General features: G+C 41.6%; 2 protein-coding genes across 2 annotated transcripts; both read right to left on the bottom strand.

Moving 5' to 3' along the window:
• Positions 1–145: 145 nt before the first annotated feature.
• hoxb5a (homeobox B5a) lies at positions 146–3,198 on the bottom strand. Its single transcript, XM_072369441.1, has 2 exons — positions 2,280–3,198; positions 146–1,030 (listed from the first exon to the last, which is right to left on the bottom strand). The coding sequence occupies exons 1-2, from the start codon at positions 2,974–2,976 to the stop codon at positions 783–785; spliced, it is 945 nt and encodes a 314-aa protein (XP_072225542.1). The 5' UTR covers positions 2,977–3,198; the 3' UTR covers positions 146–782.
• A 3,698-nt stretch (positions 3,199–6,896) lies between these two features.
• On the bottom strand, positions 6,897–11,616 carry hoxb6a (homeobox B6a). Its single transcript, XM_072369437.1, has 2 exons — positions 9,860–11,616; positions 6,897–8,608 (listed from the first exon to the last, which is right to left on the bottom strand). Exons 1-2 carry the CDS (start codon positions 10,413–10,415, stop codon positions 8,334–8,336), a joined length of 831 nt encoding a protein of 276 aa, XP_072225538.1. The 5' UTR covers positions 10,416–11,616; the 3' UTR covers positions 6,897–8,333.
• Positions 11,617–18,665: the final 7,049 nt, after the last annotated feature.

The following is an 18,665-nucleotide window of genomic DNA, read 5'->3' as shown; positions in this document are numbered from 1 at the left end:
TAATATATATGTGTATGTATGTATACGAATAGAAAAAGATATGAAGGCTGGCTTGTTTTTGACAGACACACATACATGCACACATGCACGCACACACATACACTTTTACTCTAGTGAAACTCGGGAAAGAGGACATTTCAAACAATTGTGATATACTTACAACGTTAATGGATGTAAATAACTTACAAAACAGACTCAAATGTTAACTTCCGTAGAAAGCTCTTTGTCGATCGCAAATCATTGCACGTGGCACATAAAACAATGTTTACATATCAGAAAATGCTTTGTAGAAAGGTTTTAAAGTAAGACGTAAGGTAAAAGTCCAGTTTTTTTCATGTTCATCTTTGACTCCTTTCCTTAGAACATTTGAAAAATTCCATCTCTTTTTGGTTGTTATCTGAGCGTGCATTGTCGGCCTGTTTTTTCTAATAATCATTTCTTTTTCTTTTTTTCACAACAGTACGTACCGCAGACATATTTATGTTGCCCTGAAACACCGAAGACCAATATGCCAAACAAATAAAAAAGTGCTGTGCTGCTGTACTTTACATTACAGCTGGTAATATGATTAAATTAAGCGCTCTTAAATCTAGATTTGGTATGTGTAGATTACGTCTTTCTCTATCTCCATTGTCCTCTCTTCCATACGCTCGCTTCTATGTGTGTTTTCTATGATTTTCTTCAAGTTTTCTTCAACAGTTTGTCTTATTTCCTACCTAGGAAACGTACAGGGTACATAGTAAGGAGATTGATGAGTTCTGTTTTTCAAAATGGTTTCATTGCTACGGTAGGAAGGCACTTCCGACTGTAGTTAGGCTCATGTTTTTCAGTTTGTTGTCTTTCTTCCACTTCATTCTTCGGTTCTGGAACCAAATCTTGATCTGCCGCTCAGTGAGACAGAGCGCGTGTGCGATCTCGATCCGCCGTCGCCGCGTTAGGTATCGGTTGAAGTGAAACTCTTTCTCCAACTCGAGAGTCTGGTAGCGTGTGTATGCCGTCCGAGCTCTTTTCCCGTCGGGGCCGGTCATATCTGAGGGTTGTTAAGAGTGGAAGCGTCAATATGTGACATAAGCCGTGTAGCATTAATACAAGCATGCAAACACGGGGTGAGCAATATGTAATGAATAGTCTCGTAAAATATAGCATTGTAACAGAGCCACTGTACACTCTGACAGCATCCACACGTTACCGTCGAAGCATTCTGGGCCCACTTCAGAAAAGGCTATTCTCGACTGCTTTGTTGCGTTGGGTTCTACGGGAGCTACAGGTGTTGCATCGTTGTACACAGTTCCCTCTGCCTTTATACCTCTAAAACAAATCAAATCATTTTTACACCCTTTATAAGAATCGTTGCTTGTAACGAAGCACCCAGTAAAGCCTTCTTTATGTTCTCACACACTTGATTCCAGACTACGGCTACCTTACAATCAATACTAAAAGAGTGCTGCTATTTTTCACACAACTCTTTTCTCTTTTAACTTTCACTATCACCCTCCATATCCCTTCTTTTCACTCCCTCTGGGTCCCTTCAGGGTTTTATTGCCTTGTCCTCTGTCTCACCTCCCAAATAAAGTTCCCACACGTAATAAAGTTTCACTTTTCAAAGGACCAGCAGCCTCCAAAGCCTTCCCGGCTTCTCTTTATTTTTTTTCTCTTTTCTTTTCTCACTCGACTCTGTCTACGCTCCTCAGTCTTTTGCATTTTGCTGCCTGGCTTGCCTCTCTCTCGACAGATTTATGACAGTTTTGTAGAACTTAAAAAAATAAGAAAGGAGAAAAAAGACAACAGGGCAAACGTCTAACCCTGGCTTTTTTGGTGGGGGGGGGGGGGGGGGGGGGTGGACAAGAGCTCAGACAAGATCCCTTCATGCTGAACTTGTTTAGTTTGTAATGCGTGATTACATTTAGATTTTCAAGTTGGTGGAAATGAATAGGGAAGTCTATACGTTGATGTGACAACGGCCGTCTTGCTGGTTCATTTTCATTAATGTGGAAATATCAAACTGAGCAGCTGTGTATGGGTTGCAAAAACCGTTTTCAACGAGGAACTGTCGTTATATGTGTGTCTTGTCAGCTATTCTTAAGAAATTGGTCAACTAAAATCATATTAAAGCACCGAAAGTCTGTTAAATATTCAGTGTGTATACACTATTCATATAGCCTGCAAACACATAATTGTCGCAGCTTTTCCTGCCTACTGTCTATAATCTATATCCAGCAATATGAACTTTTCTGAAACATGTAGTACCGATAAGCTGTAAACTCAAGAGCAGCATGTACCATGGCTATTGTGCAGCTTTCTCATCCAGGGGAAAATCTGTGGTGTTTGAGCCTCGCTGCACATGCTGCCCATGCTGCCATCGGCTGATCCACCCGGGCCACTCTCCTGCTTCTGAACTGGCTGTGAGTGCCCGGTCGTAGGAAGTGAGTTACTCCCAAGAGTAGCGTTCCGGTTTTGCTGTACCTCCTCGGTCTGTGGTAAGGTGTCGTCCTGCTCTGTGAGGCACTGCGCCGTGCCGCTGGCACCCCCCGAAGAGGAGGACAGGTTTGGAGAGCTGAGATTAGTGCTTCTTGGTTGCTCCGCGTGGGGAGACGACCTTTGAGAGCCCAGCTTGCTGTTCTCACCACCGGGTGACAGGAGTGATTTCGCCGTGGAAGCGAGGTAGCAATTGGACGACTGTCTGAAGCCCCTTTCAGCGGTCAGGCAGCCAAAAGTGTCCCCTGCAACCGAGCCTCCTCCGAAGTGTCCTCCGGTGTTTGTAGCACTGTTCGCCCCCCCTCCTCGGTTGGTCACGGTCAGATCCATACCATTGTAGCTGTAGCCATAAGAGCCCGTCGCATGGTGCACGGTGGCAGAGGTAGAGTCCCTGTACGTCCCGTTGTTCATTGCGTCGCTGCTGGCTCCATAATTTAGCAGTTGATAGTCGGGGCCATTTGGGTAGCGCCCCGAGAACGAGTTTACAAAGTAAGAGCTCATTTAGTTGTTCTAGAGAGATGCAGGCTAACAGCTGAGGAGTGAGGGACGCTTGATTTGCTAGATTTCTCTTGGTCGTTATAACGCTGGTACTTTCAACGATTTATGATGTATTAGTGAATTATGGCGTTGCACTGTACTTCGTTTTTAGCTTTGTATGCGCCGTCCAAATATGGGGGTGGGGTGGTGAGTTTGTGCGCGTGCTGGATATGGGTGACTGTGCTCGTGTGCGTGCTACATATGGGTGAATGTGCTTGTATGTGTGTGTGGGGGGAGGGAGGAGAGTGAAAGACACGGAGAAGAGAGGAGTGCGGTCACGTGCCTTTGTTGACCAGTCGTAAATTCTCGCCGATGACTTTGGAAAGGTAATTCATGCTCTGAGGTTTCTAAAGATAAAGGGTTGGGCGGGCAAAACTCTCTCTCTCTCTCTCTCTCTCTCTCTCTCTCTCTCACACACACACACACACACACATTCTTTATTGTGTTTGCAAAGGTGCCAGGGATGAGCTCACAGCGCCACCTGCTGGATACATAATTTATTACACACATTAAGTAAAAGAGAGAAAAGGAGAAATTAGACATTTAAAAAACTGTCTTAGAGAGCAGTTAAGCCCCCCTACCCGCCACTCACACTCACACACGCACACAGACATCATGTGAGCCATGTTAACTGACCTTTGCTGATGCTGGGAATTAGGAGCTGGATAAAGTAGGTATTTGGTTGCCATCATCCACGATAATAACAACAGAAACAACAATTATCATTATTGAGTATTATTATGATAAATAATAATAATTAATATTATTATAATAACAATAATAATATTAAATGATCAAAAAGACGTGATAGTTCAGCAGTTGTGATAACATACTGTTACTGTTACAATGATGAAAGCAGGTCATAGAACCAATAAAACCCGGAGTCGAAGGGGAAAAAAAAATCTACTTTTTTCTGTCTTCTACCTTTGTTCAAACATTTCTCTCTTTTTGTCGCTGCCTCCCCTTCAGCCACAGAACAGGAGTTTTAATCCTGATCTGTGACATCCACAGAGAACAGAAACCTTCTGATTTATGATTTGTTGACTCCCTGGTTGGGATACATTACAGTCAGGGTGCCTCCGTATGTCTGTGTTTGCCTCAGTGTGCACTCACGTGCGTAACTCCAACACATTGGCAAGAAAAGAGAACAGATTGACAATTACATTGGGAAGTTATGAAGAGTCTAGTGTCAGCTTGAGTAACGCAGCAGAAACATGGGTCTTACCACGAAAACGGGAAAATTTACAGACTGAAAATAAGCATAAGCATGAGAGACCAACAAGAGACTAAAACACCAAACATGTATTCAATGTTTCGTCCATTAGTTCACATTAAACCAGCCAACTATTTACAGGAACACAGGCTGCGGGACTTAAAAGCACAAAGACACGAGTGTGTCAGGAATGTTCTGGCAGCCCGGTGGAGGAGGCACTGACCCGGGTGGCCCAACAACGTCAAACCGCTTTATGAAGTATTAATACAGATTCAAACAATTGTCCCATATTGTCTCTCTGCTTTGTTATCTCCCTTGCCATCATTTCCGGCTCTGTATGACGTTTTATTCTTTAAATATGGTATAACATTATATGTTCACTGTCCAGTGACCTTTGTTGCGAATATTTCGATAATATTGCATTGAATTAAAAATGTCAGCGACTTTTGCGCTTTAGCTTCTTAATTTTTATAAAAGACCTTCAGAGGTTATGGATTTGTTCTTTTTTGTCTTTTTAGCTGCAGCATATAAATAGTTAGCTGTGTGTCTCTCTCACGTGCTGCTTCAGTTAGAACCACACATCCAATCCGATCTCCTTACAGATTTTAAAAGAGATATCCTAAAAAACACGCAATTTCAAATGAAGACTGAAAATGGTTAAATATCAACATATTGCTATCTGCTGCGTTACTGCTCTCGTAAGGTTTCTACTGATTTTTGTACACGTGAACGTCCGCGTTGCCACGCTCAAGTACGGCGAAACTGCCATACCAGAGGGATTGTGAGCTGAACCAGTATGAAAACAATTGCTGTTTCAAATCCTGTTTTTCACAACCTTTTAGTCCACTCCTCCGCCATTACATACATACATTTTACTTCACTCTTTCCGCTGATAGTTAGAAGTTGAAAGTACCTGTTTAGGGTTATAATTAACGTATATTGTTGTTTGCATGGTTTTAAAGGCGTACGTGGTCTTGGTTGGAAAAATATACATGGGCTCCGAAGTTTAATACTCATGTGTGAGAATAATATCACAATATGTGGGGTTGTCACCACTACTGCTTAAAAATATTATCCTCTGATAAATTGAAGACTACAACATATTGGACGTGTGGACAAAAGTATTCATTTTGGAGTTTTTAGGGAGACTGAGTTGACACATCTCACAGAACAGAACCGAATCAAGAGAACCTAAATCCTCATTTGAGGCCTTGCACGTGTGAGATGTTACTCAGTTTGCGAGATTTGTTAAATAAAAGATGAGGTTGTGGCTCAAATATCGCGTATTTGATTTCTGTAGTGTAAGATTAACATTTAGTGAGCTCATATATATAAAACAAAACATTCAAAAGTCTTCCGAACATAACACTATGTGTTCAGTTCTTGTACTTGGCTGTGTCTTTAGGTCACAGAGAAATATCTTCAGCCATTTCAAACAGAATATGTACCCTGGCAGAGCACAGTCACCTTTATATGAAACGTTCATTTTGATCAGACCGCCAAAGATGACTGTTTCGCATCTGCAACAAAATGAATGAAATCTCCGACCTGTCATGCAAATTCTTACAGCACACAAAGTGGTTCTGTTTGATGAAACTATGACTAATCTAAACTTACTCTTTCACATAAACAGTTGAAATGGCTTCTTTTTTAGGCGTGATGCCTCTAAATTGAAGTTTGTTTCTTTTTCCAGTGAGTCCTGAACAGCTTTTATGAACAAACCTGATGTGTCCACACCGACGTAATCCAGTCAAGACCTCAAATATAACAGAATCCGGTCAATTTCAACTTCTGACTGAGGACATGTTACATTTTGAAAAGAAAAGAACAAAAATGAAAAGGTGACGGGTTGTTTGTTCCTTTTCGTTTTGTTTCTTTACTTTTCTTTTCTTTTTTCCTCTTTTACCTGCTAAACTTTTGACTGAGTCACACAAACTATAAAACTAGGTTACCATTTATGTTGTCTATTATACATTTGCTTCCACGCTGAGAATTTGAAACATTAAAATAATCATTTCTCACCATTAATAATTTCTTCATAGTCTCTTCAAATGTTAATGTTGATAAGAACGACTTCACAAAGACGATATTGACCATTTGAATATGGTCACACGTGCATGCGTCAACAATACTGAAGATTTTTATGAGATAACACAATGCAGATATATTATTTTCTGTGTGCAAGTATGTCCTTCCAAGCAGCCTCTGCTGTGCGCTGGTCACTCAGCGGACAAGCAGAGTTCGAAGGGTCACAAGGACATTGTCCACTTTGTCTGGGTGAAGTGTGTGTGTGTGTGTGTGTATCTGACGTGTCTGGCTGCCCAGCTCGACGACAGGTCAACTTTCTCTCCCTTGATCAAGTCATCAATTTGTTCAGCCGACCATCAGCAGCGTCTCTCCCTGCTTGCCACATCCCCTCCGGACCGCCCTCGATCTCAACTGGCCGCTGCCTCGGACTGGCTTCTCGCGCCTCAAATGTGTGTTGCATGTTTCACACTTACATGTAAGAGGCTAAAAGGTTTATGGGTCTCTGGGCGCGATTTTAAGTACGCCACTAAATCATGAAATTATCATGCCTCAAATTTCACAGTACTGAACTACACAGGCATTGTTCTTTAATTTTTTAATAAATCTTGACGATAAATCACAAAAAAAAATCTTTAAGCAGACATTTCTTTACATTTTATTGGACATTTTTCATAGGTAGTATATGTACTTGACAAAACACTAATAAACAATAGCTTTAAAACCTCACAATATATACACTTTCCTGAACTTCTTTAGGTAGTTTGGATATTCACATCAGTAGGTTAACACCCCCTCCCCCACCACCAAAACCTACTAGAAAGGTGAAACGGCTGAAAAGCTGATTTACAAGTAAGACCACCTGCGTTGACTTTTTCACGTAAAAGGTGATTTCCTTTTGTTGAAAGTATGAACCCTTTTAACATAGGCACACATCGTCTCTTTCCATATTGTTCTCTGTGCGCAGAATGCGAATGCGCAGAGTGCGCACTTTAACAACAATAGTAATAAACCAAGCTGAAGAGAAACAGACCAAAGTCAAGTGACACAACTTAAAAACAAGTGCTTCACAGATTGGAAGTACATTTGACCAAAAAAAAGAACACAATAGAAAAATAAACTATATCACGAATATGAAGTTAGACGGTTTTCTTGGAATGATGCAAGAAATTATGTTCAAAACAAAAAACATTTTAAAAAAACTGTTTCATTTCCTTAAATTAATATTCTGACTCTGGTATCTCTAACATATATTTCCAATTACCAGACGATATAGAAGGAGAGCAGCCCACTATCCAGGAAAAGGCCTTAAGGTTTCTACAAACTATAGTTAAGTGCAGTGTGTACGTTCCAGTCCTGAACATACATCCTAAACATGTAAAATTAGACTATTTCAGACATAGCTACTGTTTTCGTGAATGTATGCATGTCTTGTGTACAATGAACGTCTTGGGGCTTACGTCCGAACGTATCTGCAAAACATTTGGGATCACACACTTTTCCCCCGCCAGAAGTCGGGTTTGAGTGGGCCTGCTGCAGGAAACTACATTTACGCTGTTGTTTCACCTCGGATATCACTGTTTCACTCTTTGGCAAGGCCTGTTGAGAATGTTCTGTCTCTTCTATTTGTTTAAGTGTTGACTCAGTTATTTGGGTTTAACATACGAATTAAGGCCACATATAGTTAGCTTTGAAAAACATTTAAATGACTGGTTAAAGTAAGGAAAGAAAAATATGTGGCTTAACAATAAATAGTACTCTGACCGCAAGGAGAGGAGGGAACTAAAATACCTACACACCTAACTGTCCGAAACGTAAATACTGGACGAGTATTTTTGGATTTTGGAAACGTAAAACGGCAGCGCCTTTTCCTGGATACCGGTGAGAGAAACGCTGGCTTGATATTAGAGAGCTTCTTTGCTACATGTTTCATGTCTGCTCATTCAGAAAGTAAATAAAGAAACACGTAGAATACACTTTCCTTAATGTCCACACCAGTCAAACCTTTAGATGGGGAGGGAAGAGATTAACCAGCATTTCTTTCTTCTGTCCTCTTCTCCTTACAGCAGTCATTTCTTCACGTTTACTCAGTCCGTTTCTCCTCTTCATCTGTACCGTCCACAGTGGAAGAAGATGAGGTAGAGGAAGAGTTAATTAGCTTGTTTTCCTTCTTCCACTTCATCCGCCGGTTCTGGAACCAAATCTTGATCTGCCGCTCAGTGAGGCAGAGTGCGTGAGCGATCTCGATGCGCCGCCGCCGCGTGAGATACCGGTTGAAGTGAAACTCTTTCTCTAATTCAAGCGTTTGATATCGCGTATATGTCTGCCGCCCGCGTCTCCCGGGACTGCCGAAGGTCCCTGAGAGGCAAAGAAAGGAGATAAAACGTTACATTTAAACCAAAATAACTCATGACAACACACCAAACATTTCTAGAGAGAAAGAGTAAACCATGCTGCCATTATGACTTATCATGTTTAATATCGTTTTCTTTTTTGTTTCATTGTGATCTCACAGGTCCGTTTCCTGTCCCCAATGCAAAAAAACTGTAGGTTAATAAAGTTATGTTCTGACACTAAGCAGTCCTGCACCTAGATAGCCCAGAACAGAAATAGATATTATAATTATAGTAATAATAATTAGTAGTATTATTATATTAGGGTAATGGCAAGTCTCTCCAGATTTCAGAATTTTAGTCTAAATCCAAATATTTAGACAACAAGAAGAAACCAAATCGGACTGTAACGCGCGATAGTGTTTGTTTGTTGTTTTCTCCAACATCTCTAACTGACATTTATGTCGCGCACTGCGTTTCCTCCTTGTGCTATATTTCTCTGAGACGTTGTCCTTTAGCACCATATATTTCTGGTTCCAAGGGTCCTGCTTACAACAATAGCTCTGCTCTATCCACCATTATTCACTTCATCCTCCCCACACCGTTCTCTTTCTTGGACTGAGGCAGCGCAGCGTGCTTTCCTTATCTTGGTTTTGTCTAAAAGTGGCGTTGCATATCACATAGGCATGATCAGGATTGTTTTGAACAAACAGTGCACCGACCTGTGTTCTGTGTGTTGTCATTACGGGCTGCATTTAAGATACCACAGAAGAAGTCATTATGAAAATATGACAAACTATGATTGGCCGTTTATTCTAATTGGAACCCGTTTATAAAAGTCTTTTTAAACATGATTAGGGGAAAGAGTTTTTCTGTCGATGGTCTTGTCTCGAGGCAGACTATCGAATCTCTCTGTTGTTTGAAAAAAAAAAAAGAAAACGTTCAGGCACAGAAGATAGAGAGATTGCATGGTTTGGCTTTCCTCTCTTTGATAACTGATAGACATTCCAAAACTTTCCTTCTGTTTGGTAGCAGCTTTCTTAAGCAAGTCACACATAGTTGCAGAAGCTCCAACCCAAACAAACATGGTTTATGACAGACAATAGAATACCATGACTGACTGAAAAGTCAACAGACGGGATAATAAAAAGACTTCTGAGAGAGGAGGAAAGAAAAAACCACCAGAGAAGATGACAGAGGAAATAAGACGTCAGATTTTGTGTTGGGGGTCATAAAATATGCAAGACAGAGGGAGAGGGGGAAGAAGCACACTCACCATTGCACGAGTTCATCCTCTGCATCCACGGATAAATTGGGGCTGAAGGCGTTTGCTTGTCATCCATGGTTTCACCAAACAGCCCCTTTCCACCAAGCCCCGAGCACTCTAGTTTCCGATGCATGCCATCCTGGCTTAGAGTAAGGTGGTGCTCATCCAGAGTGCACGGGTGTTCCTTGTCCCTATAGAAGTTCGTAGCTGCCGCTGCGGCTGCCGCCGTGGCGTAGTCGCAGGCACCAGCTCCGGTGGCGCCCCCTACCCCGGCCGAAGCTGCGGCCACTCGATGCCCACTGTATGGTCCGTTTGCTGCCTGCTGATAGTAAGTGGGCATCGGATAGGATTTCTCCTGGTGCACAGTACCTCCACTTGTGCTGTATGCCACCGCCGCTGCAGCAGTAACAGCTGCGGCCCCAGGATAGTGTCTGAGCGGGTGGTCAGCATATCCCGACGAATAAAGGGAGATCTGACCCAGGAACGGCTCGGCTGTTGCCGCCTGCCCGCCTCCACCCGTTCCCGGTAATACCGGGAATGAGGAGTTTACGAAATATGAACTCATTGGAAAACGGCTGAAAGGAGAGGAAGGAGGAGAAGAGAAGGGGAGAAGAGGAGAGGGGAGGACAGGAGGGCACGAAACAAACACACCAACGTTTACCCGATGAACAAGAAGTAGAAGGAGGAGTAGACATAAGCTTACGGTTCTTCTTCCCGTCCTCCTTCCTCTGCTTTCCGCTGCCTACACTTTATGATTTGTTGTGTTTTATAGCCGACAGTCTGACGGGCTGCTGCTATCACTTAGTTTATCGCAGATTGGGAGGAGGGGTGAGGAGGGTGAAGTTTTTCTTTTTTTTTGAGGCGGGGGGGGGGGGTCTCGTTTGCCTGAGTGCCAGTATTGGGCGCGGGTGGGGGGTAGAGGATCAGTAGCAAGAGAGAGAGAGAGTCTCTGTGTGTCTACGGTAGTGGAGAAAATGGGATGGGGTGAGGAAGAGTATGAGGGGAGGCAGAGACCAGCTGACCTCAGACTGACCAATGGCAAGCCTCCGTGCCTGGCAATAGTTGGTCCCTTTTCCTTTCGTTGGAGAAAGGAAGAAGAGGAGGAAGAGGAAGAGGTCTGGGAGCTGAGGCGACCCTCCCACTATCCTTCGCATTACTTATTTCCCTTCTTCAATCTCCCATTCCTGTTCTCCCTAATTGTCATTCAATGTCTCTTTTTAATCTCCCCCCAGTACCTGATGAGATTACGCAATCACACTAGAATTCTTCGTGCGTTAAATTGATTCGGTCTCTCCTTGCGTTTCGCTCCTCTGTTGTTGTTAGAGTCATAAAATCAGCCGCTCACACATGCACACGCTTTCCCTGTGTGACTACGTGTTTGTGTTTGTGTGTGTGTGTGTGTGTGTGTGTGTGTGTGTGTGTGTGTGTGTGTGTGTGTGTGGAGGGAGGCTGGGGGGCAAACCGCCAGAGGCAACTAAATACATTCTCTGGCGTTTTGCAGATAATGGCCTCGCATTCGCATTAAAATGAATTTGCCGAACGTATACAAGCCAAGCCTTCTATATGACCCTACATTAACATGCGTTCGTGCACAAGGACAGAATGTGAACATTTGAGTTAGTTTTCAGCAGGCCTGTTATGTGAGTTTTGCTCGTCTCTTCCATGATTGAGACGTTGACATATTTGCTGTTGGTCGGAAGGTTGATTTGCGTCTCTCCACCCAGTAAATGTGTGCGTCCGCCACCTGTGCAGGGGATCTTCTGAATCTATGCCTTTGTGTTAATGTATTTGTTTGCTGTGTGAATAGTATACGTCTTATAGAGGTGTTTTACAAATGAACAACGAAATTAAAGTTTTCCGAGGTTGGGTTTAATCACTGTGCCGTTAAATATTATTTTTCTCTGAACTGACACTGATTACACTAAAAGGTAAAGGAAGAAGTAGAAAAGAAACAGCCCGGAAAGTTCCCATTTTTTTCAGTTTTCTTGACACTGATTAGGTCTACAGCCTCTCAAGGAGACCCTTTGTACGGGGCCATATATTCAAGTGAATTATGGTAAACTTAATACTACATTCACGACAAGAAAAAAAAAGTAGTCCAAAGGTCCCCATCTTAAGACAAGTAAATACAAAGATAAAGTATTTACATAACACATCCACATTTTTTATTATATATGAAAATATAGTTTAGAAAAATCCAAGCACCAAGATAGGCATTCACATTTAAAAGTCATGTGCCTACACCAACAAAGCATTTACTGAATATTTGGGAGATGATGAATAAAAAAAAAAAAAAATAAAATCAAAATGTAGATAATAATAAGAAAGATGCATATTCATATCACCTCAGTTTTACCAAGCTGTAAAAGTGTACTGATGATAAGATCCGCTTTCTATCAGTTTTCATATCGTATTTAAAGAAAGAAAGAAAGAAAAAAGAAAAAAGAAAAAAGAAAGAAAGAAAGAAAGAAAGAAAGAAAGAAAGAAAGAAAGAAAGAAAGAAAGAAAGAAAGAAAGAAAGAAAGAAAGACAGAGATTACCTCGGCCTGCTGTTATTTGGCTCTTACAAACGGAATATGTGTCACTGAGGCTGTAAAAAACCAGAAGCCACAAATAAATCTTCTTTTCCGTGTCTTTCTCTTTTTGTTCCCCCCACAGGCTCTGGCTTGTCCACATGGTGAAACTGCAGACAGTCGGACTGATAAATCGACACAAAGACTCTATTTTTACTTTTACTTTACCCTCCCTCCCACACGACGCATCCCCCCACAGCTATATTCTCTCTTCTTTTTAAAAGTTGGCCTCACTCCGTTCTGACAGAAAGGGAAGAAATGCCAAAGTTTCACCTTCGAAAATCGTTGACCACAAGGATTTAGATTCTGCATTTTCAACTAAGTTTTCTTCTTATTGATCCCCCGCTACCCCTGCCCTTTCTCTTTCTGGCAGGAGGCTCCGTTTCCTCCCCGCTTTGTGGGAACGGGAAGCAGCGGAATTGTTTTGGAGCTGACTGTAGTTTAATCATTGATGATCGCTAACTTTATGAGGAGGTCACACACAGAACGGTAATACTATTATTATATAAACAACCGATATGCATTATGGTCTTAACGTGATGGTGGCTTTGGCATAATGGCTGCCCAGAGGGTAAATACCACAGCCTTACAGAAGAGTCGCAAATTCTGATTTATCGACTTTACAGTGATAGCAGCAATGCTGCAAGTCTGCATGAACTAGTATGTAGTGATATACTCACTATTATAAAGTTATTCCATTCAAAGTTATTCCAGGCTTTGAATTGGGATATTTGCATACACACACACACACACATACACACATATGCGTATATATATATATGTGTGTGTTTATGGATATATAAATAAAGTAAAGGTGTTGGAACATTAAGATTGGAATTTAATCTTATTTGGGTGATTTGTGGCATTATAACGATTTTTAAGATAACTTTGAAAATATTTTTCTTTATAAAAATGAAATTAAAAACTCACCGATAGGCTGATGTTATATTCTACAGCATTAAAAGAGAGCCTTTTCATATCCAGGCAGGAGCGCCCACTGGTAAAAATCTCAGCTGTAGCTTAAATGTTGAATCCAAATAAAGCACAACAGTTTCGTTGTTGTGACAGTAGTATGACTGTATGGAAACACACGCGACAGGCTACGTGCCAGCTATGTGTGGAGCTGCAGGTGATGTGCGGCTTGTGTTTTTGCAGGTGTTTCGCACTTTGGAAGACACGAAAAGCAAAAGTCATCGAAAGGGAAGGAAAAAGGTGAAGATTCGGGAACAAAAATGGAGGCTGTTTGATAACAGACATTCGCGAGGGAAGAAGACAGAAACGAAAAGGTGTGGTTAAGGGAAACAGCAGCACTTTGGTCTGGTCCCTCTGTTGTGATTCTCTTGTGATCTGCTCATCCCTCCCTTAGATCGGCATAGAAGCTTATTTTCCCAGACATAAATCCGACTGCTTACCAAAGCAACCTCTCGGCAAAAAATTGAGTTAGTAGATCTCAAAAGTAGGCTGCATGTCTCTCAACACTGTCACCGAAGTATTGAGAAACAGCATATATTCATTTTCCATACCCAGCTCGTTCCATCCAAGATCATTATTATTATCATTACTATCAATATTAGTATAATCAATATCATAATTATAATACTTCCATTTAAATAGATACTGTTTTAACATAGTCTGAGTCTTTGATACAGAACAAAAACGGACTGGCCTACATGGAAGGAATATCTGGATGTCTCCCATGGCTTTCAATTGCTAAAATTATAATTATATTTCAGCTTTTTCGGGTTTCAATTTCTATTTTTTTTTTGTTATTTTCATATCACAGTCACTGACATGATCTATGTGTGTGTGTGTGTGTGTCCAAAACGGATATGCGTGTTAAGCCTGCTTTCTTCCAGCGCAGTAAATCAGAATGTGCGGCTGCGAGTGAGCAGCAGTGTAAACATTTAAGAACTGTTGAAGGAACTCCAAGAATGTGAGAAACTTCAGAGATTATCGACAAATAAAGCTGGAGGAGTCGGACTGCTGCTTTATGACTCCATGGCTCTCCTTCACCTCTTGTGTGTGTGCGTGTGTGTGTGTGTGTGAGTAATAAAGAGAAAAAGAAAAAGAAACACACTGAGGGAAAAAGGGAAATCGAAACTTTTATGGCTTTATGACTTTTTATGACTCCCTGTAAAATCGAGAAATGGCCACAAACTGAAACCAGAGCCGCTGCAAACAGCAGATGGACAAATGTTCTCCTCTGCATCGGAAGAACGCGCAACGATCACGAGCATTATAGCCTACAGTTAAAGTGTGGTCAGTAACAGCCGCGGCATGTTTACCATATCTTACTAACATACAAACCGGATCAAATGTTTCTGTTGAGTTGTTGTGTTTTCTGAGAAGAAAAACAGAATCAGATGTGAAGTTTTTCAGAGAGCTTCTCACACACATGCTTCCTCACCGCAGGCACACCGACAATCACCGACATGATTACACAACCTTTCAAATTCAAGGGAATTTGATCTAGATAACATAAACAGTAAGAGAAGTGCGTCTTTTTGATCCACAATAGGATTTAATGTACACCAAAACACTTTAATTATTTTTAAGAATCATCACCAAATACTCCAAATATGGACTGAGTCGGGAAAAGAGGAAAACCTAATATTCTGCTTTGGTGTGACGGATAAACACTGGCCAAGAGGACCGATTCACAAGAAATGTGTGTGTTCTATTTCCCTTGTGCGCGTACGCGCGCGCTGATGTACCTCTCCTACACGAGTTAATGACAAACTTCAAACTGCCTGACTTGTACTTTTTTGCCTTCTCTTTAATGCCTTGGACGGTTCCAGATACCGTGAGGCACCTGATCGCCTCCTCCAGGGTGCCCCGAGCTCGTGCTCCGGGTCAATTCACAGGACGATTACCGGTTGGAACGTTCCGTGGACCTAAGAAGGACCCCGGTAGTTAAAGATTAACAGGCGAATTAATGGAGCAGTACGTGGAGGGCCGCTGGGTTTTCTTAAATCTAAATAAAGACGCATGCATGCAGGTTCACCTCCTCAGTTGTGTCGTTATTATTATTATTATTATTATTATTATTATTATTATTATTATTATTATTATTATTATTATTATTATTATTATTATTATTATTATTATTATTATTATTGTTGTTGTTGTTGTTGTTGTTATTATTACTGTTGCTGTTGTTGATATGATTATTATTATCAGGATGGTTGTCATCCTGATAATAATTATAGGGTTACAGTGGGTTTCCCATCCGCAGGATTAGTTGATCGATCTCCACATTTCCAGATGAAAAGCCGGGTCATTGTCAGCTTTCCCGCCGCCACGGTTGTATGTGAGCATGTGGGTGTTCTGTCTGTGTGTCTGTATGAAAGGGATATTATCAAGCACATTTACCTTTAAGAGGTCTACACATATGCAGACTATTTAAGAAGCCAATCAATGTTACTCAAGTTGTGGTAAGGGTCTAATTATCAGTTATGAGGGTTTTTTTTCTTGTCTTTTATCTGGATTTGAGGAAATAAAGGAGATTGTGAATGCCGTATTATAATCAGATAATGCTGTGAACATAATTCATCACTGGGTATTGATTGCGTCCTCCGTCCCCTTCTCAGCAAAACGTTTTTTTAAACGATTCCAAAATCGTCCTGCTGTAAGCGTTACAGGGATACAGGACATTGCATCGGACAGTACGGAGGCTCCTTCTTACAAGCACCTGCCAAACATTTGTTCTTACTCTACGTCTAAACTGCTATGGTGGCTTTTTTTTTCCCATTTGAAAGACCCGACCATACACTTGAGCTCATTGAGTTGGATGGGTTGTACAGCCGATGAGCGGTCATAAAAAGAAAAAAAAGCGTTATTATGTTCACTCACTGGCGAACATATATCAGCACTGGAGGAGCATGCGCATGGCTGTTTCCATGTACAGCTGAAGCTGTATAACGCCAAGTTAACTTGACCAATCAGCACAAATTTCACATCCCGAGCCCTTGTTTCGTAGGCACGACACGCACACTCCGGGCTGTTTTGTGACGTGCGTACACGTGCTTTCCACAGTGCAACAGCAGCCAGTCCCAGAGCAAAAGGAACAAAAAACCCTCTTTGTCTGTCTCCCAATATCACAAATCTCTGCGTCACACTATGAGAAGCCAACTGAAGGGAAAAATACATTTTAAAAAATGCGCACCAACGAAGTGAACTAAGTAAGGGCAGATTTGCTGTTTTCAAATCGGCGCTAGAGGGCGCCAGAGGCTTTTGTGAGGACAGTGTTGGGGGAACTCAGAGGACCTCGGACAACCGCGACTTCGGCTGCTGTGTTTTCGAGCCTTTTTCAAGTCTCAGCCACATTTCTTTTCTCAAAAAAATATTGATGAATACAGCCGACCCTTTCTCTCTTTCTTTCTTTAGTTTGTTTGTTTATTTCAAATAAACCAACTGTTTGTTGATGCCAGTTGGAATGAATCTGTGATGACTGTACAGATATCCGTTGGAAAAATGTACGGCTGAAGAATGATTGTTCAATTAATTAACCTATACAACTGATTTTAGCCGTGGATGATAGAGAACGATAACTAGTGCTACGATATCTCAGTATTTTTAATCAAACTTCATTACTTATATTATAATTAATACATCCCTTTTTCTACAGTACAAGTATGAAAGGAAACAACGTGACAAAACAACAGTCTTACAGCAGCAGTCATGAAAATCAAGGGAATCAATTCGTGTTTAGTGTTGGACAGGAACGGCGATGACAGAAAGAAAGAAAGAAAGAAAGAAAGAAAGAAAGAAAGAAAGAAACAAACAAACAAACAAAGAGTTCCAACTCCTTCTCTTCATTACTGATTCATTGTTATTAACTGAAGATGAATTTGATATCTATTGAGAAACTAAGAGGTTTTTCTCAGACATCTTCCCACATTTACTTTGTGTTCTCAGCATCGAGCTATGTCCCACTGCATAAAGCATGCCTAATTAGAAGTGCTATCAGATGTCTGAGCTTACTATATATCATATCAATGTTTGCATAAGGCTTGTTTCTCACTTAAAGATATCATTCAAAAATCTAAAATGAAATAAATGAATTACTGAGGGTTGTGGTTTCATCGCGTGCAAGTACAACATGTGTTTTAAACGTGTTTGTGTGTCTGGACATGAATGTAGCTCCAGAAAAAAATCAGCAGAACTCATCTATTCGTGTCTGTGCGCGTTTGGAGATGAGGGGATTCCTCTCTGTAGATGTGTTTGATATTTGAGACAGCAACACTTTAGAAACCAGAGAGTTTACAGACAGACAGATGTAGAAACAGACAAGACAGACCTGCAAATGGGTGTTGGGTGGTGTGCTGCAGAATAATACAGCCCACCCACCCCCGGGGAGGAAATGAGAGGGGAAGCAAAGTCATAAAAGTGGACAGGACAGACGGAGAGAGCAGCATTCCTGTGTCCACACACATACACGCACACACACAACAGAATGCACGTCCACGGACAGAACCTGGAAGCTTTTCCGTGACATCTGGAAATAAAAAAAATAGAACACACAAACATTGTCGCTACCATTTTACAGTTACTCCCCATGGCAACCAGTGCAAACACAGACATACAAACAGCCTCTACACACATAATGCTTAATGCACGTGATATAAGAGTTGTGATGTATCAAATCCTGAGCACCTGCCCTAACATCAAAGCTATCCGCATGAACTCATCGTTTACCACTGATGTCTTTGAGCAGAGGAGTTGAGCTAATGTCTCAGATTTACAAATGGAGGGATTCTCCCGATTTTCAACGTTTGTGTATTACCCAGAATAATCTGAGTTACACAAAGCTCTGCTACTTCCAAATTGTCCGCTCACGAGCGCAAAGGGCAGCCGCGGGAGAAAGGTGCATTAATGTGTCTTACCGTTTGCTGATAGTCCATCTCGAGCCAAACACACCTGCAGCCCGGGTCCCGGGTGCATGCAGCCAGGCGGCTTGGAATGGTACGAGACAGCACAATGCCGGATTGATGAATTATTACTCGATGGAAGGGTAGATGAGGGTGAGAAGGAGGAACTGGAGATCCCCAGCTATCAAAATGCTTCTGTCATCTTCCTCGCCATCACTGTTGTGATCTTCGTACTTGCAATGACAAGTGAAAAAAATCAATACAACGGAATTAAAAATAAAAATGAATGAGGTAATTTCCGGGATGGTTCCTCCGGGCAGGATCTTGCTCGCGCTGTGTTCGCCTCGTCATAGCGAAGCTGTCCCCATTCTG

This window comes from Leuresthes tenuis, unplaced genomic scaffold (genome assembly GCF_036924035.1).
Source record: "Leuresthes tenuis unplaced genomic scaffold, fLeuTen1.0.hap1 SCAF_17, whole genome shotgun sequence".
NCBI classification, from domain to species: Eukaryota; Metazoa; Chordata; class Actinopteri; order Atheriniformes; family Atherinopsidae; genus Leuresthes; species Leuresthes tenuis.
This window is presented reverse-complemented; position numbering and strand designations above follow the sequence as displayed.

Bases quoted from the DNA above. Each gene is read 5' to 3' on its own strand.
- hoxb5a (XM_072369441.1), bottom strand. From the start codon at position 2,976: ATGAGCTCTTACTTTGTAAACTCGTTCTCGGGGCGCTACCCAAATGGC. The intron at 1,031-2,279 runs GTACATGCTGCT...AACAACCCTCAG, and splicing joins AAAGCTGCACAATAGCCATG to ATATGACCGGCCCCGACGGG.
- hoxb6a (XM_072369437.1), bottom strand. From the start codon at position 10,415: ATGAGTTCATATTTCGTAAACTCCTCATTCCCGGTATTACCGGGAACG. The intron at 8,609-9,859 runs GTGAGTGTGCTT...TTTGCCTCTCAG, and splicing joins GAGGATGAACTCGTGCAATG to GGACCTTCGGCAGTCCCGGG.